Source organism: Anarhichas minor, unplaced genomic scaffold (assembly GCF_050575085.1).
Source record: "Anarhichas minor isolate MPS153535 unplaced genomic scaffold, ASM5057508v1 ptg000041l, whole genome shotgun sequence".
In the NCBI taxonomy this organism is placed as follows: domain Eukaryota; kingdom Metazoa; phylum Chordata; class Actinopteri; order Perciformes; family Anarhichadidae; genus Anarhichas; species Anarhichas minor.
Genome location: NW_027466487.1, coordinates 7011770 through 7034897, shown reverse-complemented (window position 1 = coordinate 7034897; position 23128 = coordinate 7011770). Strand labels below are relative to the sequence as shown.

At 42.8% G+C, this 23128-nt stretch overlaps 2 protein-coding genes across 6 annotated transcripts in view; both read right to left on the bottom strand.

The window, feature by feature from the left end:
• arhgef1 (Rho guanine nucleotide exchange factor (GEF) 1) overlaps positions 1-9767 on the bottom strand; it is a 36567-nt gene extending 26800 nt beyond the window's left edge. For 3 of the 5 annotated variants that reach the window (XM_076109460.1, XM_076109461.1, XM_076109462.1), the window contains exon 1: positions 367-408. In XM_076109460.1, coding sequence (XP_075965575.1) covers positions 367-393 — 27 coding nt within the window. In that variant the 5' untranslated portion in view covers positions 394-408. Of the gene's footprint in view, positions 1-366; positions 409-9633 lie in introns of those variants that run through there. The other 2 variants (XM_076109463.1, XM_076109464.1) reach the window with 2 other exon arrangements.
• A 4295-nt stretch (positions 9768-14062) lies between these two features.
• On the bottom strand, positions 14063-21201 carry erfl1 (Ets2 repressor factor like 1). Its single transcript, XM_076109620.1, has 5 exons — positions 21141-21201; positions 20242-20476; positions 18255-18432; positions 16497-16626; positions 14063-14880 (listed from the first exon to the last, which is right to left on the bottom strand). Exons 1-5 carry the CDS (start codon positions 21199-21201, stop codon positions 14063-14065), a joined length of 1422 nt encoding a protein of 473 aa, XP_075965735.1.
• Between the last annotated feature and the right edge of the window lie 1927 nt (positions 21202-23128).

Genomic DNA, 23128 nt, shown 5'->3' with positions numbered 1-23128 from the left:
CTTATGTGATTGTGGGGAGCTGCCGGTGAATGTGTGTGTGTGTGTATTATATGACAACTGGTCTTTGCAACAGCCTTCCCCACCATCCCTGACCAGGCCGAGCTCTAACACTGTACATACGCAGAAGAATAAACCAGCACCTGTTTCATCAGACCCCTTGAATATTTAGGCAAAGCAGTAGCAGTTTAGCATTTCATATAAGAGTTTACGCTGCAGCCTCATGATAACTGTTAAATATCTGAGTCACCGTTACATCAGCTCTTAAGCGAACCCAACGTCCATCGTGAAACCTCTGAAACAATCCGCTGTTTCGGTGAAAACCCCCTGGAGACCGAGAGGAGAGGAGGAGTCAAGTTGTGGCCTCACCGTGAAGTGGGCATCTTCAGTGTCCATACTGCAGCCGCAGGGGGCCAGGGGGCTCGCACCTGTCAATCAAACTCCTGCAATAACATGACGGTGGCCGTCAAGGGGTGGGGGAGGTGTGATACGTTTAGTGGAGCAGGATCATGACCGATCAAAATGATATGACACATGCATTGGCACCACAAAGTGTTACGATTAGAATTGTGCAGATTTTGTTTTTTAGAGGACAAAGTTCATCACTATTCAAGTGGACTTTCCAAAAGTGATCAAACTTGTTATTGCACAACAGTTAGACGTTTGACCCCACAGATGAAGACATCGTTAACAGCGGCATCTAAAACAGACAAATCATTGAAGACAAGTATTGACATGAAGACAGGATCAAAAGTATAGTCCACAGTGACATGACAATACGGCTTTGTACACGTCACGCCGTCGACAAGCTGATATATGTCACACTTTTTTAAAAGTTACAATCCTGATGATCTCAGTTTGATCTTTACTTTAAAGAGTAAACTTGAAGATCTCCTCCTGCTGACACGTTTCAGATGGCACAAACATATTCAATTATGTAGTTATAGGTTCTTAAAATTACATCTGTTCCTTCGAGCTCTAGAAGGAATCTATAAATAGGCAAATATGTTTTATTTCTGAAGTTTTTATTTTATTTTAGTCTCCCACCTAGAGCCCACTTCTGACCACAGCCAACCACAGCCATGAATAACCCTGAGTGTAGAAGTCAAACAGGCTTTAAACTTTTAACCAGAGAGCATTGAAACTCTGCTTTTCATCCTGTTCTTTTATGTTTATCCTCATATTTTAGTGCCCCAGAGTCGTAGTATTAAAACAGATACTGTGACAGACAGACAGCTCCCCAGGGATTCCATCCGGGGACATTGAGATGAATGTGCAGAAAGCGGCACACCCATTCCATCAATGCATAAGAGACGGTCTCATTTTTCAAGAATAAAGAAAAGCGTAATCACGTAACAATTGATCAGATAGTGGCTTCATATTGGACCAATATGTCAGCAGAGATGCCTCTTAGTCAGCGGTAACCGGATCAGTTGTAGCATAGAGCACAAAAGTTTGAATTATTTGAACTCTGCAGTGCAACGACAAGTGTACAATTCAAAGGATATAGTGAGGAACACTCAGCATATTATGTTCCTGTACTGGAAACACTAACTTTAGAGGGTGACTCACTCACACTTACTTCATGCACCTGGCCACAGAATCCTTTGTACACGCACAAGTCCCGGTTCTCTTCTTACACTCGGTCACAATGGGATGTGTCCTGTCCTCTATATGCTATGAGGGCAGCGTCCAGAAATAGCCCAGCGGCTAATGGCTATAGCTTGCTCTGTGTTTGTACTGCTGTTTATCTGGCTGCCTCATCAGGCCACAGCCTCATTAGCAGAGACTGGGGGGGATTCCTAGCAGCAGCACCACTGCTCCCCAAGGCGCCTGAGCAAAGACGTAGAATAACTGGGGGGGGGGGGGGGGGGGGGGGCACACAGACGGGAAGTGGGTGTAATTTCCTCAGGAAGCTATCAGAGCCATTTCTTGTATGACCAGATGAAAAGAGGGGGAGAGGGAGAGAGGGAGAGAGAGAGACAGAGAGGGAGAGACAGAGAGGGAGAAACAGAGACAGAGAGAGAGAGAGAGAGACAGAGAGAGAGAGAGAGAGAGAGAGAGTGAGACAGGGAGGGAGAGGGAGAGAGAGAGAGGACAGAAAGGCAGAGAGTGCTAAAAGTTGAAAAAGGTAAAGAGCCCAAGTGTTTGCGTCACAACTGCACCAAACTAACCTCGTGGGCAACTTCTTCTCTAAGTTCACACGTGAACCAGAAAAGGAAGTTACCCGCACAGCATGAACGGAACCCAGAGATGAACAAATGAGGAACACGGTGCTGATAAGAACAGTGTGAACAGGACAGGATTGGTCAACAAACTGCGAGGTTTCAAACATGTGGATGAAGATGTCTTTTTGGCAGCACGATGGCTTTGAGACTGACACACCAAGACAAATTGAAATTAAATAAAAGTGGGATCCTCAACATGAAACGTTTGGTCAATAATTGTTGATTCCGGCTTTTTAAAAATTATTATTAAATTAACTTTTACAGACGTCAAGGTCTGTCTTGCATTCATAAACTTCTAGGAGTTACTTGGGACTAGTAAACATGACTGTGGCTACAAGCACTAGCCTATATGAACCCTATAGACTAAACAGAGAGAGAGAAAGACAGGCCTTGTGAGAAGGGGGGGAGGAGGAGGAGAAATGAAGAGGGGAACACTGCAGCAGGAAATGAAGAACAAGGCAGTAACAGTGAAAAAGAAAGAAAAAAAAAAAAAACAGGCAATAAAAACATAAATGTGAGAAACTAAGTCTAACAAGCATCCAGAAAATGGGAGTTAGAGGACAGACCTACAGCTGAAGAGCTCACAACATATGCGTCGACTCCCCAAATACGACACACATGAGCAAGCACATACACACTGAATGCTGTCAACCTCGACCAAAAGGGTTTTGGCTGCAGCTGTGCAGAGGTGACAGTGAGCTAGCACCTCAGTGAAAACACACCCAGAGGCATGTCTGACTATGGAGCATGTGTGTGTGTGTATGTGCGAGGGGCATGTATAGGTCTTAATAAACAAGCAGCATGCAAAAATATAGACTAAATGTACATGCACAAAATGTGTGTGTGTGTGTGTGTGTGTGTGTGTGTGTGTGTGGACACATGGTTTGAACAAGACCTGAGGCGTAACGTGACAAAGTTAACTCAATGTAATGAATACAAAGCTATGGGCCACAGCCATGTGCTTTCACATGACTAGAAATTAAATAAAAACATGGCCCATAAAAAAAAAAAAAGAAGAAGATTAAAGGACAAAGGTTTTATTTGTCACGTACACTAACTATATGTGTAGAGAAATGCAGAATGACTAACCCTTAAGGGTGGGCTAAAAGACTACGTTACAAACTGGAGGTGTGGAGAACAAACGTGGGCATTTACTGGACACAGAGCGTCGGATGAAAGACACTATGCAGTTGCATTATGGGTGCTTGACCCATAGTGACCGTTATCTTTCTAATCCGTCTCTCGCAAGATTTACCGAACGTGGAAAAGGTATTATTTATGTTCCGAAGAGATTAGTGTGAACAGACAATCACTGACTCCATTAAAGATAAGGCTCTTATCAACTCACAGAGATAAGACATTTCAAGATAACGAGGCCAAATGTGACTGAATGTCTGCGTGTCAGTTGAAGGAGGTAACGGGGCAACAGAACAGTGGTCTGAACACAACAGAGGGCAAAAGATATCCCAGAAAGCTCGTCACTGCGCTGACAGTCAGTGTACACAAGAAGTGAGATCGGTGTGAGAGGGAGTGGCTCATCTGTAGTGAAGGTGCAAGAAGATGCCTTCTCAAGATGCCTTGGCAACCACATCCTTTTTTTCTTACACCATGCTTCTACATCTTGTTCCATTTTCCTTTCCCCCTCTCTCGCTCTCTCTCTCTCTCTCTTAACCTCCCTCCTTCGTCTCCTCCACCTTTAGCTGAACATAAAGCGGCCCCTTATGCAAGCGCTCCAAGACAGCCAGTGCATTCATGGCTGGCAGACAAGGGCCAATTATGTCATTTAACGACCATTACGTAGCGGCTAAAATAAGATTATGGCCAATAGCGCCGGGAAAACACAGGCAGGTCTTTTCATTGCCTTACATGTTGTTCAGCTGTAAGTCCAAACAAGTCATATTGTTTGTTTCCTGCTTTCAAAAGGACTTTTTGCACCACTGACATGTCTGTCCGACGTCTCTTCTTTGCAGCAATGGCCTTATGTGATTTTGTTTTGATACAACCGCTGCGGAGAACCACTGACCTTCTCTTCGTATGATTTCAGCTGAGCAGACATTGCTCCCAGAGTTCTTTAAATGATGCCAAACAATCCCCCCCTCTTACTCCCCCTCACTCCCCCAAATCTCAGCGCAAGACTTCCCAGCATTTTAAGGCTGATGGTAAACCAGGTATCCCAAATAACAAGCTGCTGCTGAGCCTCCTCCCTTCCTCGTGCACATGGCCATGCATGTTCACCGAGGTCTAACACACTTTCTCTCCTTAGAGCCAAAGTACACTTCACTCTCCGGCTCCAACAAACTGCCAACCACCACCCCCCCACCACCACCACCACCACCACAATCCTCCCTCTCCCCCTGTCCCCATATAGAGGTCATTGGCTTCATGGAAACAGTTGATAGGCCGGGGTGTATCGACCGGCATGGATTGGCAGCTCACAGTAAACCTCCAGCTTGGCCTAACGGCTTCCATGTGTGTGTGTGTGTGTGTGTGTGTGTGTGTGTGTGTGTGTGTGGAGCAGTAATTGAGGCCAAAACACAGAAACATCTGATTGGCATTTTGTGACAAAAAAACCCAAAAATAGCTCTTCATTCATTCACAAGTCTGTTGTCTGCATTCGTGCGTTCATTAGCTGCTGATTTTGACGCGATACCAAATCGACGCAGCGACGAGAACAACAAGCTGATCCGGAACATTTTTGGGAGGAATTTTAGCCGGCCCAGAATCAAAGTCTCGGAGGCCAAAAAAATGCCTCTGAACCTGCACACAAGCACACCGTGGTTCACGATGCCTAGCTCATGCCAATAGTTTGCAAACCAGATATGCAGCATTCTTCCCTCTGAACAGACCTATTAATGAGGAATCAAGTAAAAATGCAATCTTTCTCCCAGACAGTTCTCTGTACTGACGATTATTAATGTTTCCTCAGATTTAAATTTAAAATGAAGTAAGGACTCCGACTTTGATGAGCTAACGCTCAATAAAAAGCAAACAATAGAGCTGAAACGTCCATATTGGAGAGTCTACAGCCACTTATTGAAGTTCAAAGTAGGGCTGGGCAACGTAATATTATACATATTATTGTGACATGGCATAAGCGTGGTTATGCCATAGACTGTTAGCTGTTCTATGATTTACCTTAGCGTATTAGTAATTATATGCACATTATAAATTATTATCTATCAAAAATCTAACTGTGTAAATAATTTGTCAACCCTATAATTTTGTGGCAATATCGATAGAGGAATTTGGTAAAAAATATTGTGATATTTGAATTTATTTTTTCTCCATATCGCCATGGATACTGATGTTTGCATTATGTAAATAATGTAAAACAGGAAAAACATGAAAGAAAACCCGTCTATCGCCATCCTGACTAAAATAACACTACAACGGTCGCTAGCGTTACAACAGTTTTCCACTCCACTATTTTTCATAAATGTATGACTTCATAATCTTGTAAAAAGAAAGAAAAAATTCTCATCAATTTGTCACTTTAATCTCAGAGAATATCTGATATTTTGTCTCGTAAATTAATCTTGGAAATTTCATGTAATCAGTGTCAGCCAGTGACTGCTTTAAAAATAGGCTTTATCTACTATTATCTGCCAATACGCTTCAGAGGGACGATTTCAATAACACTCAGAAAGCAGTCAATAATGGCAGTTACAATTTCCCAAAGCAACATTGTTTTTAATTGATTGTTTTGTCCAAAAGTGTTCAATACCCATGGATAATCAATACCCATGGATAATCAATACACATGGATAATCAATTTTACTATCATATAAGACAAGAAAACTGCAAATCTTCACAATTTTAAAGTTGAAAAAGGCAGATTTGGGGCATTTTTGCTTGAAAATTATTGAAGCAAATGAATCGATTATCAAAAAATTAGGCACGTTCACTTGAGAAAAATGTAGTAGTAAAGTAAGTAAAGCTATCAACTATTAATAAAGCAGAATCTGCACCAAACACAGTTACATTAAAATAACGGTTAAACTTTACTGGTGGCATTATCCAAAAAGGAAAATAACAAATACAAGAATCCTTTTTGTTTGCAAAGGTCTGAGTGCTAACACGCACACAGACGCAGCACGCTGTCTACCCCCCCCCCCCCCCCCCCCATCATCTTTCACTCCTCGAGAGTAAACAACATCATCTATGGAGTCGAGTCTCGCTTATTCCACCGTGGCCCTCAAATGAAAGAGCTCATTCTCTGTTTCCTCACTCACTCACGGACTCTCCGGCACATCGGCTTTCCAGCCGGCCATCCCTCTGACTCACACTTGGATAGATGGATGTAACTCTTTCCAGTTTGTGAGGAACTAGCTGCTGCAGCCCAGGTTATACTCCACTTATCATTAAGTTTGACAGCTGAGATTGGCTGCATTTATTTTGGCCTCTGAAGGAGTCATTCGTTGGGGGGGGGGGGGGGGGGGGGGGGGGGGATCTCACAAATGCACACAGACACAATGACCACACATATGCTGTGAGCAGGGAGCCTTGTCTAGGTTGAGTGACAGCGGAGAGATGACAGAGATTGGCAGGTGAACACACTGACTGAGCTGCGTGAGTTTATTTACCTTACAGATCATTGTAATGTGAATAAGCTGATGCCATACATGACTACTCAGCAGTGGCACTTGTGTGTTAGCTTCACAGTGAATGGTCTAAAATGAATACATTAAATATATATAGATATATATATATATATATATATGATGAGTGTAGTGGGATTATGTATTCTTATAATACAATGTTACTCTCCTAAAGGGGTATTCCACCAACTGTACGCATATAAGTAAGTATCTGGGCCACGACAACAGCGGAAAAATGCATTTTATTTTCTCTAAAAGTCTGAGAATATTACCCAGATGATGTCATAGTGATGTCATCAGGATTATCTCGGCTTTGGGTTTTTTAGGCCTTTCCGAACACAAGGCAGCCAGCACCATACACGCCACCATTGTTTGTTTACATCCTTGTTCCTGGAAGTCTGTTCACCTACTTCCCGAGGACATCAAGGGCGCCGTCAAAGACCGCAAGTTTTGATTGGTTCGGAGCCCGATGTGTAAGTCAAGCCACAAATATATACGACTCTATGATCTGACTCAGTGGCCATCGTAACAGACAAAAACATCGTGTAGTCTGAACCTGGCATTAGAAGCTATGGGCATGGAGTTACACAGATGTGGGCGTCTACCAGGCAGGCAGGGTCTAATGAATGTCAACTGCATTGTGATAATTGCAGGATCGAATGTTTTCTAAACTTGACCCACAACGAGGAAATAATCCAGGAGAAACCGGACAAACCATGGTACATCATCACACACAACACTTGCAACGTGTCACCTCCATTAGCTGAGATTAGCCGTGGTTTCAGGTATAGTTGCGTCGTACGGCACTCACACACGCACACACAAGACTTTTGCAACTTCACCTCACCTCACCTCACCCACTGAGCTCGTTCAGGAGGGATCAGTAGACTTCACCGCTGACCCGCAGAGAGAAGAAGAGCGGCCTAGTCCGCTCTGTCTCTCATTATCTGCCACCTGGGCTTCAATCTAACTCCGGCCAGAGAAGAATACCTGTGTTCCCTTTGAAGTCCGTGCCTGACTACAGTAAATTATTAGCTTGCCTGCAACAAGGCTCCAGGCCCTCAGGACACCCTCTGGCTGTTCCACTGTGGGTGCCATTACCTGTCATTTCAGTTATTGGGTATTACTCACAGAGGCTAACGACGATGCCTCGCTCTATCCGAGTTTATCCTCTCTGAGAGACGGTGGACGTGGGTGAGTTTACGTAGGCCTATAGGACAATAAAGAGAGAGAGAGAGAGAGCGAGAGACGGGGAGGGAGAGAGAGCAGCACAGCAACTCAGATTAAATAGCCAACATTCCTTTAAAAGGAAGAGAAGGTAGCCTTTAGGCTCCAGACAAGCCTGCACTTGTAAAATGTGGAGGGAGAGAGAGAGAGAGAGAGATGACAAGTGCAGTGCTCCTCTAGTCTAGCAGAGCGTAACAGGAAGTGGCAGGGCCCTGCTTCACATGGGGCCTCTGGGGTGCAGCAGCATCTGGCTGGGAACGCATCACAGTCTCGGAAACCGCCAGCTGCAACACCCTTAACACACACGCGGGCAACCGTCTAGCAACTAGCAAACCGCCTCGTTGATAAAACATTACTGTAATTATGAGTATGGTCATGCTTGCAGACTTTTAAAAAAAAACAAAAAAAAACAGGGGAGTGAAAGCCAGAGGCACAAATAAGTCAAACTGGTCCGGCAACATGGCATAGAAAAGCGAAAAAACGTTCTATGCGGAATGATTAATGAAAACATCTCGGCTTACTGGCAAGCTCAACCCACACTGCCCCAGCCTCCTATCTTTAGTTAATGACTGCGTTGAGATAATGAAGCCGCACTAGATGTACAGTAATTGCAGTTTCCTGTGAGCACAGGAAACTCTCGCCTATTCTGCAGAGGCAACGTCCTCTGTTTCACAAGGCAAAAATCATCATGGATAATCAATTATACGCAGACACTAATTACTGAACACTGTCTGGACTGAAACCCACACTCTCTGGGCTCATCAGATGAGTTGTAGGCTGTAGGAGAGGAGGAGGGAGGGAGGGAGGAAAAGGAGGAGAGAAAACTGGGAGGGACTCGTGTCATATGTTCCTATCGTGCAAAACAATCAGTGTTGACAAATAAATAAGAGGAAAACGAAATGCTTTCTCTGGCACTGATGTTGAATAAGCCTCTGTAATCACCGCGAGGAGAGCCCTTTGTTTTCAAATTGACAGAGCAGAAAACAACCAAAAACATAATTTAAGAAAAAAACAACAACACACAAGCAGGTTCCTATTCTATAACTATAATTCCCTTATGAGGAAACAAACCACAGAACTTCTAGGATAAGTGTCAGCAGGGCACTCTTGCAAAGACTATAAGAATACATAAAAAATGTCCCAAGGTCCCCGGCTATAAACTCAAATGACACTGCATGAGCCGCTGTGCGAATATTAAAGTGATTTGTAGTTTGGTAGAAGACCTAAACGAGACAAGTCGTAAAGTCCTTGATGGCTTTGCCAGAAAATTCACACGGGCCAACTCTGCTACCTGAAGTTGTTATAACTAATTCAAACACATACTTCAAGTTTCCTAATGAAAGTCATATTTGCTCCAATGCAACATTCATGAACCAACAATGTTAAAATAAAGCATTGTGTATGTGGACGCTACCGTCTGCACCTCGGGCTGCGGAGGGGGGGGGGGGGTTGAGGAATACTCCGTTTCTCTCGATAAAAACAAACATCCATAACGACTTTAAATAGTTTTACCAGACAAAGCTTTTAGAAGTTAATACTCTGTATCGTGCTCGTCAGCGTTAGTGTTGAAATAACATACTTACCAGTGATTACAGAGGAAAAAGCGACAGCCGAAGCGTCAAATAGGTTTCCTGTTCCAAAGTTGCCGTGTGTCAGTGGGGAGAAAAGAAAAAAAAACATTATATGCGGAAGTACACACAAAAAAAAGCAGCACAGGGAGATCAAACAACTGACGGCGGATACAAAGTAACGATTTGGCGTTTCAAAATAATGTGTCAGATAACAATACAGAAAGTGATTGTAATGTAACGTTAGTCGTACTCTTGTGCGTGTTTGTGTTTTACAGCTCGACTGTCAAAATTTAAAAAAAAAAGTAACCCGTCTAAAACGGCTTGATTCCGCACTGTGTTACACAGTAACTCGTCCCCATTGAGATCCTCACCCTGTACTATGCTGAATATAAATATTTTATAAGCGTGATATTTACGCTTTTACGTGGTTTGTTGGCCTATTTTTTGAAGGCTACGTGTTAGTTTTCACGACATATTTGGTTAAAGTATGTCAAAGTGTTGTGAAGGTTATTTGCACTTGACAACAACACGACTGTCCAACATTTGATTTGTAATAATTATTACACAATTTCCTACATTAACTTAGTAGAAGCATGTCACATAAAGCTGACCTCTCCCTTATCTTCAGTGTTAATCTCTGATATGTCTGCAGCCAACAGAAAATTTGATTTATTTTTATATTCTCTTATTTGTGATCTCCTAAACAACCTGTATAAAGTAGGGCTGCCCCCTCTTAATTTATTTGTTTATTTATTTGATAAATAAAATGCACACAACACTGCGAAGCCATGAACAGATTACAGACCATAAAGGACATGTTTACAGAGTTGATTGCCCAAATCAAACTTTACTACCTGCCCGGCCACTACTTGCCTCACTGCTATTCTAGCCTCCTTGCGCCACCTCGTGGGGGAACACGTGCATGCGCTATTCCCCTTCTCCTCTGAGGTTTCACTTACTGGACTGACCTCACAATTTGACCTGAACTCTCAAACTAACATGACATAAAACTGCATGTCTATTTAGTAAACCCTTAAGGTTTTAACGTCACAACATTTGAGTTTCAAAGTTAAATATTGTTGACAAAACAGTCTCACCTCAAGCTCTGTATAATAATCTTCATCAGAACCCGTTTTCATGGAATTGCAGATGTTCAAATTTTGAGCACATTAAGGACTTCTTGACCATGTTGGTTTGAAATACAGTCTATTTTGGGCTTATATCAATTTTGCATTACAGGTTGACACAGCAATGAAAAGTGTATGCTGCTATCTACTTATTTAAACCCAGGCCTGTAGTAAGGACTCAAACCTTAGATAATTTGCTGGCAAAGTGTTAACAGCAATGGCCGTTGGGCTGAGAATGAATTGCGATATAAAGAGGACCTACTAGAGCATCTGCCTGCTTTCCCATCAGTTTACTCCTCATTGTTTGTATCATGGTCGTAACCTTGATTTATTCACACATTTCGAGTGGCCGCCGTATGGCGATTTAAGATTGTAGCTCTGATACTTGAGGACATACGGTCATAAGGTTGTTTCATTGACTGAGAGATCGTACAAACGTTCCTCGGCCGTGCCCTTCATGTTGAAACGGTACAAATCTACTTTCACTCTGTTTTTAGACCTTTGAAGTACGGTGCGATGCTTTGAGGGATGTGTTCCTCACTCAGGATACAACATTTGCAGATGCAGTCTCACTTGGAAATACATTCAAACTAGTAATTTCCTGATTGGTGGTGAAAGGTTTGATGATTGCAAATGACAGAGACGGTGAAAATAAGGACACTGTTTTGTGTCTGCAAGTGTTGAATGAACTGCTGTGTGAATTAGAAGTATGGCAGACGCCTATAATAAAATGTAAAAATAATAAAATACAAGCCCAGAAGAGGTCCAACAGAGTTTGTAACGGTCAGCGGTTAAGTAATAAAATGTGTCGGAATGAATACCTTCTAAAGGTATCCTTATATAGGCTCCTTCTTTATGATGGCTCAGACTGTATTATTATTACCATTAATAATGTGTAAAATAGAGTATCTATTTTCACCAAATTGCTGTAACAGGAGTAAAAGCAAAATCCTGAAAACATTAACTTTAATACACCAAAGTAGGAACAAGTAGCAATGTAAAAACACAACACTATTAGAATATGTTATATCTTCATCAGTCATTCTCTGATCATCCAATTAATGCTTTTGTTAATCAAATTAACTGAGGATAAAATATGGGCTGTTTTTAACAGAAATCCAAATCTATTTGCGAAGATGAAATCAAACTTTCTTAATATCTTTACAAAGCAGCTCTTCCTTGATAATTACATTGTTTTTTAATAACTTTGTTTTTTTCATCAAAAATAAGCACAGTGAAGAAATAGACACAATTCTAAATTGCCAGATATCAGCGTTCACATCTGAATTATTTACATTATAATTTACTAACTACAGGAGATATAAAGTGATCAGATAGAAAATGTAGTTTCATTCCAAATATTTAAATATACTGTGTTGTCCAAATTAATATGTATCTGCTATTATCAAGGTGCCTTTAATGGCATGAATTAAATGTGTTGGAATGCAATGAATTTCCAACATTATGATAGAAATTGACGTCACTAAATGAACCCATTCAACAAACTCACAGTCAACAACAGTCCACTATCCAGAATAATGTTTATTGCTTTTGAAGATATTAATCTTTTTCTTCTTTTTTGCACTTTCCATTTTTTCCTCTTTACAGTAAAACAAAGAGATGACAAGTAAAACCACTGCATTGTCATTTTTGGATGTGTACACACACATACACACACAAAGGAAACAGTATTTACAGCTGTAGGTTGGTGTACTCCACGCGGAGGTGACTGGAGGCCTTTCCTGTAGCAACAAACATAGAGCTTTACATTAACTTTACAATAGAGCTTTCACAACTAATCGTATACCGCCACTGTTTGACAAACCATAGGCTATAAAGGCTATGAAGCTGTACAATATTATGTGTTGAGAAACGGGCCGGAGGCAGGATGTTGGTCATTAGATCTGGGTAGAGCAAACATAAACAATTTTTGAATATTTAATTAATTTCTAATGTCCTCAAGCAAAACCAATTGCCCTGCTGCTGGCACGGACAGAAAGCACTGATTGAAAAAAATAATCAAAACAGATTTTCGGGGGAGGATTTAAAAAAGAAAATGCAAAGACCAATATTATTCACATAAGAATAATTACAGTACAGTTACACCGGGTGAATGCTAACTATAAAAATAAGTCTACTGGCATGTTTTTTTTGAACCCAGAGGGTTCGTAGATTGGGCATCTGGCAAAAATGACCAAAGGGCACAATTAATTGGGGTCGAGAATATCAGAGACAATTCCCAGTGTGAACTCTGTCCTCCTCATAGAAAAACATCTTCAGAGTGCAGATCGTCCTCCATTAATAATTTAAACTTTGATACACCTAAGCTTATAATTTTTCCAACATGTTTAAATACTGAATTAAATCACAACAATACAGCTAAATCTTATCATAGTGAATAATAATTAAATATAATGTACAACATAATAAAATATATACACTGAAATGTTCATACAAATTACTAGGTTGGTCCAGCTCATTCTGCTCTCTTTTTCTTTCCTTTCAGAAAATGTGCAGGAAATACTTGAACCACAGGACAAAATAAATATTCACAGACTATCACAGTTGACACTATTCGAAATATGGATTTTAACATTTAAATTAACCCGCAACAAAAAATATAAAAGTGCAAAATAAACTTAAGGGCACCAATTTCACTCACAGGATTACGGAGGGAAGATGATTTCATTTAAGGAGACATTGACTGAAAGGACCACTAGGTGGCAGTATTTGACTATGTCTCAAAAGTCATAGTGATTACATATGTATAGTCCAAATCTCAAGAATTACAGGGCAAATCTGTAAAATTGGATCGATCTGAGCATTATTTGTTGTTGTGTTCTGTTCGTATAGGGATGTTGTTTGTTAATGTTTGTCGAGGCAGACGCTGCTGTGTTGCAATTTACCACCTCACCGCCTTCTATCATAGCTCAGCCGCAGACAGCAAATTGTAGAGTACTGCATGCAACGTGTAAAACAAGTCTACAAACCATGGAGCGATCATTTGGTGCGAGGGATCAAAACAGAAAGGACAAGTTGGTGATACACACAGCCGATACCCCAAAAAACACTGTACGCCACATATATTCTAAGATGGACGAGTCGGTAGTGTGATGGTCTGTAGGCAAGTTAAAAAAGTTACACAGCAAACAGGGAAACAGTCATTTCAGAAGTCAAGAGCACAACTGCCTTTTCTGGATCTACGGAGAGTGAATTTAAAGTAAAAAAAAAAAGTGTCTGAGGGAAAGAAAGGAGAGAGAAAGAGAGTTATCAGAGCACAGTCTGGCAAGATGGTGGACGCGAGAGAAAATGTATTAGCTGTGTATCATTTTGAGAGTCTCTGTCTCCTTGTGTCTGTCATGCAGAGCCACAGAGGGGGAACGTGATGGAGGCAGGGACGGGGGTGGCGGACTGACGGGCATCAGTCTCTTCAGGGGACGTGGGGACACTGTCGGGGGGAGAGAGGAGATGGGTGGCAGCACGCGCCCTTTCTTTCCATCCAACACTATCTGTGAGCGGTTCGCCAGCCTGGATTCCTTCCTGATGCCGAACTCGTGCTCGTTTTCGTTGTCAGAGCTGGAGTCGCTCAGATCTGTGATCTCCAGGTCTGAGTCTGACTCCGGGTCCAGCTTCAGCCCTCCTCTCTTCTCCGTGGGGCTCTGCCGGTCTGTCCCTGTCCCAGCTCCTAGGCCGATGGCTCCCAGCCCCAGACTCAGACCTGTGCCCGCAGGATTGGCCTCCGCTCTTTCCCGTTCCCCCAATGACGCCCCGTTGCCAATGTCCGTCCGACCCATTGACAGGCTCCCGGGGAAAGGTGGCATGATGAGTCTGACCGGCTGACCACCCGCTGTGCCGTTTGTCCCTCCGGTTTGCCCCGCTGCTCCCCTCTCACCCCCACCTGCCTCCCCTGGGGTGAGCAGGGAGGAGAAGGGGTGAGGCAGCTGGGAAAGGCCGCTCTGCAAAGGGTTGGGGTAAAACTGGGAGGGGTAGAGGGAGCCAGGGGGCAGTTTGGGGCAGTTATTGAGGGAGAAAGCCCCTGGGAGGTAGGGGTTGAAGCCCCAGGGGTAGTCGAAGGGTGGGTTGCGAGCGTACGGGCCCAGCAGTGACGGGGGTTTGGTGTAGCACGGTGCACCTAGGACAGAGAAAATCCAGAGATGGAGGTTAGCTCTCAGAAGGGCCAAAGGTGTCTTGACATACAACATCCAAGAATGTTCACTAATTATGCTCATCGGTATTAGCAATTCTAATCAGAAGCCACAGGGGCCAATTCTGGCACGGCTGCTTTCAACAAAAAAAAAAAACCTGATGGTTCATTTATGCATGCCAGTACTGAGATGTACACCCACTTCGCACTGCTGACAGCCAGATGTGAACACAAAGATTCTGCACTGCAGTGAAAGATAAGCGTCTAATAAAGCAGAGTTTACATCTTCCAAACACTGTATTATCCAATTTTGTATGTTAAAAAAGGAGGCGGGTGGCCACACATCATCTCAGTGACAGTCACCTAGTTGCAAAATGTAGCGGAGAAATAAAGAATGCAGGTTAAGTAGCTGACGGATTTGTCCCCCCCCCAACGTTTTGACATGTCACTGTATCATTTTAGATTAAGCAAAAATAAAAATAAAAAACATAAACTGTAGCAAATTAAATATAGCACCGTATTTGATTTCAGGTCCTGGTGAGCATCACTTGATAACAGAACATGGTGGTAAATTTGAGGTGATGCTGGAATTCAGTTTTAATGAACAAACCAAAGCATTGCCTCTCCACATTCTGTACCTCCTTCCAACTGACAACCAACTTAAGGATTCTCTCTCTCTCTCTGCTGCACCCTCCACCTCTCTCAGTCTTCCTCGCTCTCTCTTTCACTCTGTTATTTACTATGCAGGGCTAATTTGACAGTGGTGGAGTCTCTGCGTGCTGGGCCAGGAGTAGCTGGCAGACACATGAATATTGAATCAGTCAGGCAGGCCTCACTTGCTTATGAAAACACAGTAATGGGCGCCCACAGGCCACAAACTGAAGCCTGCACCCTCAATTAGGGCCTTCCTGCCTGGGAAGGGATTAGGACAACAGGGACACATGGGAGGGAGAGGAGGGTGAGAAGGAAAAAAAGGGGGGAATAGGACCTGAGGACAAACAGAGTGGGGAAGGATGGGAGAGGGGGGGTGCGTGTGTGTGTGAGTACATCTGTTTACGCACTGCCTCGCTAGCTCTGCACATTCATACACATTCTGATGAACATGTAGAGTGTGTAGAAGTACAAAGGCAGATGCATTAACGCACGAATACTGACAATTAGGCAAACGCGCACAAATCAACGCTGCGTTCATTGACGCTTATATATGCAGCGAGAGAAGAGGACAAATGAGGAGAATCCTGCTGGAAAGGTGGACGATTCTCTCCGGCTTTCACCTCGTTTCTTACCGCAGCTGAAATGCATAATTCACAGGCCAACCTGGCCTCTCTCACCTGAAGCACAACCTCACCGCGGGCTGTGATGGGACAGCCATCTCTCTTATTTCCTTTAACAATAAATGTTCATGCCTCCCCATATCCTCATTCCTCTCCTCTTTCCCTCTCCCTTCTCTTCCTCCCTTTGTTTAGGAAGGTCTGTTTGCTGCCTATACCGCCTCATGCTCCCTCTGTTACAGCTGTCTTTCTTCTCGTGGAAAAAGTCTCTGGGATACAGAAAGATTCCTATTTTTGCTCTGGCACTTTTGACTAACTTTTTTTTGGGCTCACCTGTACTGAGGAAGGGGAATGCATCCAGTCTCAGCTTGTCTCCTTCGGGCCCTGGTGCCGTGGTCCCTCGATCAAACAGGGACGTTCCCCTGCCAGAGTCTGGCAAACGAGGAAACAGAGACTGTATCGCCTGAGACAAAGAGGGGCAGAAAAAAAGAGAGTGGAAAAATGATTTAATTAGTGTGTGTACTTCTCAAATAGAGCGCACGTATTGCTACAAATCCCCCCTTATGGCAGGGTGCTGCTGTCAACGTATGACTTTACACTAAACAACGCAGCAGCGCCCGGCAGAGTGTGATGCAAACAGTGTCAGAGTCGCAGCAAGGACAGGATAAAAAGGGGTGTCATGGGACTCGGGGTGAAAAGGGAGGTAGGAGGACACAGAGGCTCAGAGACTTAAAGGCAGGAAGAGTACAGAGTCAAATGGAGACCAGCGATTAAGATTGTGGGCACAAAGGATAAATGACGGGGAGAGAGAGGGATTGTGGGCCTTCGTCCTGCATGAAGGGACACAGGACGAATAGGACTGAGATCTGAGAGAATGACATCCATTCAGGATGTAGGGCAGCTGTGTGTGTCTGTCTGTGTGTGTGTGTGTGTGTGTGTGTGTGTGTGTGTGTGTGTGTGCTGATTTATTTTTTTCTGTGTAAAATACGTGAAGGAGAAGGAGGCAAGGTAAAATAAATGGAACACTTGAATCTCAGGAATCAAGGGGACAAAGGGGGGATTTTTTCCCCCCCGAGCAGGACTTTGGATCAATAGTATCTGTCACCCCGCAGCCCCAAGTTTGAAAGGCGAGACTGTACTCCCAAGCTGCAAGATCTGCGTTGCTTAACAAACCGCATTAATGACCCGCCATTGATCTGATCTGACGCGACCCCTTTGCTTTCCATTTCTTTCATTTTCAATCGATGACAGATGGATACGCCATCGGAGACGGATGAGAGAAGGAGGGGATAACGTCTTCTTTTGTTTTAAGGACAAGTTAAAACCGTCCTCCTCCAACGTCTCCTTCAAAGACTGTGTCTCCTTATCCCATCTTAAGGGTAGCGCGGACACATGATGGATGATTCTCTCTTACTGTACTTTCAAGTTACGTGCACTTTCTAGGACATTAGTTGTTTGAAATTAAATTATCTGCACACACTGGCACACAAAAGAAAGACAGTTATGTGCGGCTATACACTAAAAATGGTTCATTGTTTTATTTTCTCTTAATATCGAATCACTTTAGAAGACCCACAAGTAAAGTCATAACATTTTTTTACCAAAAACTGTGTTCTGATACCATTTACCTCTATAACAATTTTAAAATCTCTCTGGGCAATTAATAAGTATTCTATTAGGATCACCATTAGAGACAATGAGTAAAAGATAGACGCGATGACTCGCTCTCTAGTAAAAAGTGAACGCACAGCAGGGGCCTGAGAAATACAACGGCAAAATCACTTGAGTGAAATGGATTTCAGTTATCTGAATCAAATTACTGTTAATACAAAATTAAGGAGTAGAGCACTATGTCTTGCTATTTCTCCATCTTTTTTCTTTGTTCCAGTTTTCTCTAATTTTTAATTCTCTGTGCGTTAAATCAAATATGGTTATGATTTAGAGTTCTGTCTGTAGGCATCTCATTTTTTTTATGTGTCAGACTGTGAATTTCTGTTCATTTTTTATATGATTTACACATCATTTATCTTACAAAATACATCCCTCTACCAATCCCACCCACTTCCAGTCCCTTCATCCTACCCTCTGTACCTCTGGGCTGCAGTCTGGAGCGGTGGAGCCCCCGTTGAAGTGGTTCTGGGCCAGAAAGAAGGGAGAGTTGGCCATGTCCAGAAGGGGGTAGTTCACCAACACGACCTTACTGAAGTTAAACTTGTAGGTGAAACGCTTCCCTTTGGTTTTGTGCAAAATGCGCTTGTTGTAGTAATACCTGCAAAGGAGAGGGGAGGAGAGGATAGAGTAGGAGGGATGGAGTGGGGGCATAAAGGATGAAGGAAAAAGGAAGAGGAAAAGGAAAAGAGGAGGGAAGGATTAATATAATGCTCGCATCAAGGTTTTGTGTCTCATCGCTAACAGAAACGAATAAGTAAACAACTTCAGCGCTGTAGGACAAGAGCTACGCTGATTTCCCACTGTTTTTATTCATCTCCTCCTTACTCAAATCAATTCATGTCTGCCTGCATTGATTCAATACAATATGGTTCTTTAAAGGGAAATTTTATTCAGCTGTTACCAGACAAAAAGCCAAAAACCAGAATCCCTTTGAGCCTCAGATACAGTCAACATTAACACACAAACAACAAAGGAAGATACTTCTTATACTTATATCAATTTAAAAAAAGATATGGGTGTTAGATTATGGTATATGATATGGATTATGGCATTAAAATAAATGAAAAGATAATATCATGATCCTGAAAAATATTAGTGTCTCAAAATGAGAAACCCGGCGCATTTCTACTTAGTAAAAAAAAACAGATTTTATTCCGAAACAAATTGTTGAAGTGAAAACAATTTACTACATTTTAGGGTAAATATAGTATTTATGGAATTCATCAGAAGCAGTTTGGACTCTGAAACATGATATCCAACCCAGGCGACGCGTAAATGTCAACGACACTCAGAAGCTGCCAAAACCAGAAAAGCACATTTACAGAGACAACAAGAGAAGTCTCCACGGTAGCGACCTCAGGTGTCTCCCGCTGGGCGTGTAGAGCCGTCGTCAAGCCTGTTTCCTGTGCCACCCACTTAGGTGTCACAACGTCTGCCAGGATGCAAGGTTGATCAACGGTAAAGGCAAAACATGGAGCCATCTGGCTCAGGTAAAGGAGCTCAGGTGGAAGAGCACGGGGGGGGGGGGGTGCCGCTAATTGAAAACCCTACGGATGTCTCATCGCAAGCTAGAACTTTAAATCTCGGACGCCATTTCTTTGAGCACTTGCATTTCTTTGCATTGAAGTGACCACGGCGAGTGCACCAAACACAGAATGCATTAGACCACCTCAGCATTAAATACTGGCGATCAACGCCTCATTATGCAGACGCACGATATCAACAAACACAGCAGCATGTAAGTATCAGCATGTATCCACAGTGGCTGCGCCCGGTGCAATGATGTGTATGTGTTTTGCTTTGCGTGGCAATTGTGCCGTGGCCCTTAATTGAGCAATTAAGTGAGGCTAATTAAGAAGGCTAATTGTGGCCCCAGCCAATTCATAACAATTAGACTCTGACGACAGCCCCCATTAACAAGAGGCCAAAGGAAAGCAGAGGGAGGGTGGGGAACAAGTCGGGGTAGTGTGTATTTGCATAAGAAAACTGTGTGCGGTTGGGGGTGTAAAATGCTGAAGGTACGGAGTGCGAACGGTATTATTTTAATCACCTTCGGCAAGTTCGGTGCCGAGCAGTTTCTCCGTTCTCTACTCTAAAGAAGTCCGAGCAATTTCAGACTGCGGCTTGATTTTAAAATCCGTATTGAATTTTTTATTTGGCAGCTCAATGGTGAACTTTCCATTAGGATGTCCACAGATAAGGAGAAATTGAGGGTATTGACGTTCCCCAGGAAAAGTCCCACCTTTATCTTTCCATTAAACCAACATGAAAGAGACAGACGTAAGTGGGGATTCAGCCAAACAAGAGTAAACAATTTATGTAAACCGTGGTGTGATAAACATCTTGACTCATCTGATACCAACAGTGTTATTGCTTGACATTCAGCACACCGTGTACAAACACATACCTCAGTGCCCTGCTCAGCTTGTCGTAGTTCATGTGAGGTTTGCATTTCCTGGCCCCCCACAACCGAGCCACCTCGTCCGGATCCTTGATCACAAACTCTCCATAGTCCCCTTGCCACACGATCACGCCGTTATACTCCTCCTTCTGCAAGAGCTCCAGGATGAAGTGCCACAGCTGGATCTGTCTGGACCCGGGGCTCGACTCAGGCTTGTAGGCCCAGTCTGGGAAGGCGATCCCTGGGCAGAGGGAGCAGGAAAGAGGGGAGGATGAGGTTAGGGCCTGTCATTTGTCCCGCCGCTTGCCGGAGGGGATCGCTGTCTGAATGACTGATGAGTGATGGTGGTGAGGGATGATGTGTTTAATATCACAGCACGTGCCTTGAGCAATGTTAGTCTGCGCTAATGCCCTCTAGCCTCAACAGAATGGTCAGTGGGATGATGACAGCTCGCTGGGAGAGATCTGATTGATGCTGCTCGGGCCAACTGTATGCACATCAGAGATGGAGTTAAGGAGCTTTTTGACTCATCCCACAGAGAATCTGGCACTAACTAGCCTTGTAAAAACATTACATATACAACCAATTACTACCAGAGACTCGATTTGTTTACCAATGTGCGTGGGTATGGTTATTTAATTTTTTTTATGAAAGTTTGAGATGCATTTTAATGTGTATCAATTTGATTTTCACGATGATGGTTATGTTTTATAATAACTGAATTTGCTTGTGTTGGCTGTCTGGTTACACTCAATTCTCACACGTGACCTGGGTCCAGATTTAGAGGTGTGTTTGAAGATGCCTGCACATGCGTGAGTATTGTTTTAATTTTACAAAATACATGACTTTAGGTAAACCAAACAAAGAAATTATACCCCTTCCATGAGCTTGGCGGTGGGACTGACCTGGCGTCCAGAGTGCAGGCACCGGGGGGAGCAGCAGATCACTGACGCAGTTACAGTCCATACCTCCACAACACCTGGAACAAAACAAATAGAAGATACATATCTTTATGCATGTATAAAAAACAAGACACACTACCCAGCAAGTTTATTTCAGTGATTAAAAGTTGAAGTTGAAGAGTGTAAACTTTTTTTGAAAATGTAGGTATTGCGTAAGGATCTAAGGGCGCAATAGGAGTTCAAAAACATACCTTAAATCGATGTGAAATATGGCAAGGTTATGTTTCATATGTCTTTGGTAGAGATAAGGTGTTTGATGGATGTGATCTTGTGTGGCCACCTGAGGCTGCATCTGATGCAACATGGTGGACATCCCTATAGTGCATTTATGAACAGGAGGAATTAAATAGACTTTTGAAAACCAAGTGAAAGTTGAACCATATTATACATTAAAAATGGGACATTTTAAGACATAATATGGCTTGACTATTGTTTGGTCGAGTTTTTAAATGACAAAAATACATATAAAGTTAAAGAACTCTATCTGCATTCAGTCAGAAAGTTGTATTTCATGTCTGTTGCATTTGACGGCACTATAGGTTTACTTAGCTGCACGTAATAAACTGGCAAGGGAGTATATAAAGTACTAGAAACAGCAAAGCAAAAGAACCAAATTAAAACTGAACTGGAGTACAGCGCTTTCAACTCATTCCACCACTGATAATATGGTAGTTTCTTAATAATATTCTAAAAAAACTGAAATCTTCTGCAGGTTATATTATGTGACTAAATCAAATGATGTTGTTTCGTGAAAACTTTCACGTCTATGATAGTATAGATATTTTAGGTTTTCTTTTAAATACCTCAACAGTCATTTGTCACCATTCAATTTTACAACCACAACCGAGCAACACACCCGCGAAGGCACGAGAGCCTCAAACAAACTGTTGATTTGATCAATCCATCATCGCATTGCGTCACGGGCTACTTTTTTTTATATGCGAGCAAGCTGATCCGAACACATCGCTAAAGCAATAACGTGCAAATTAACTGACGGCTCGTCAGATAACGTCTCGGAAAGAAACGCATGCAGACGTCTGCTGACAGGAGGAGGTAAGGAGGGCTTCCGTGACGAGCGAGGGGACGGTGAGATGTGATCCAGTTAGGATATCACAGTTTCATCAGGGTTGTTTTACAAAACTCAGATGGAAGAGATGCCCTGCTGCTACACTGGTATCTTTAATGCTGGCCTCTCTATCTCTCCCTTCACTCTCTGCCTCTATTTAATTATGCTCTGTGAATTTTGGATTTTCCCTCCAGCATTGAAATGGAACGTGAATTATTAAGGTGTGTTTGTATAAATTATTATTACTAACTCCAGGCATTTCTCTCTCTCTCTCTCTTTCTCTCTCTCTCTCTGACCGACTCTCTCTAACCCTCTATCTCTCGCTCGCTCTCACCCTGCTTCTAGCCTTTGGATTGTGGCCCCTCTCACTCTCTCACTCCCTCTCTTCATCTTTCTTGTTTTCAAGCCGCTCCTTCTGTCTTCAAATATCGAGTTGGCATTCATCCTATTTCACTCACATATATTTTTTTCTCCACATCATTCATGTTATCATTTTTCATCTTTTTTTTTTCTTCTTTCCATCGGCCTTGTGTCTCTTCCTGCGCTCACTTTCCCGTAATGAGTCAAAGTTATCACCAGGGGTTCAAATCACAGCTATGTGTCTTCACAAAAAGCTCCTCATTTTCAAGAGGGATTTTCCCACAAAACCATACTACACGTAGCCCGTTAGATCACTTTGAATTCAGTGTACCGGTAGGATATCAAAACACACATTGGCATTCGCACAATTAGAAACGTCTCTCTTTCAAAACACACATCCTTCCATTAAAACTCGATACAAGCCGTACGTCGGCCTCAGCGGAGATTGGTAGGAGTCTTTAAAAAATAAGATATTCTTTGTGTTCGAGGTAGTAATCTATAAGTT

Coding starts and splice junctions, on each gene's coding strand:
- erfl1 (XM_076109620.1), bottom strand. CDS start 21,201: ATGGACTGTAACTGCGTCAGTGATCTGCTGCTCCCCCCGGTGCCTGCA. Junction 20,477..21,140: donor GCCTGCACTCTGGACGCCAG/GTCAGTCCCACC, acceptor CCCTCTGCCCAG/GGATCGCCTTCCCAGACTGG. Junction 16,627..18,254: donor CTCCAGACTGCAGCCCAGAG/GTACAGAGGGTA, acceptor TCTTTGTCTCAG/GCGATACAGTCTCTGTTTCC.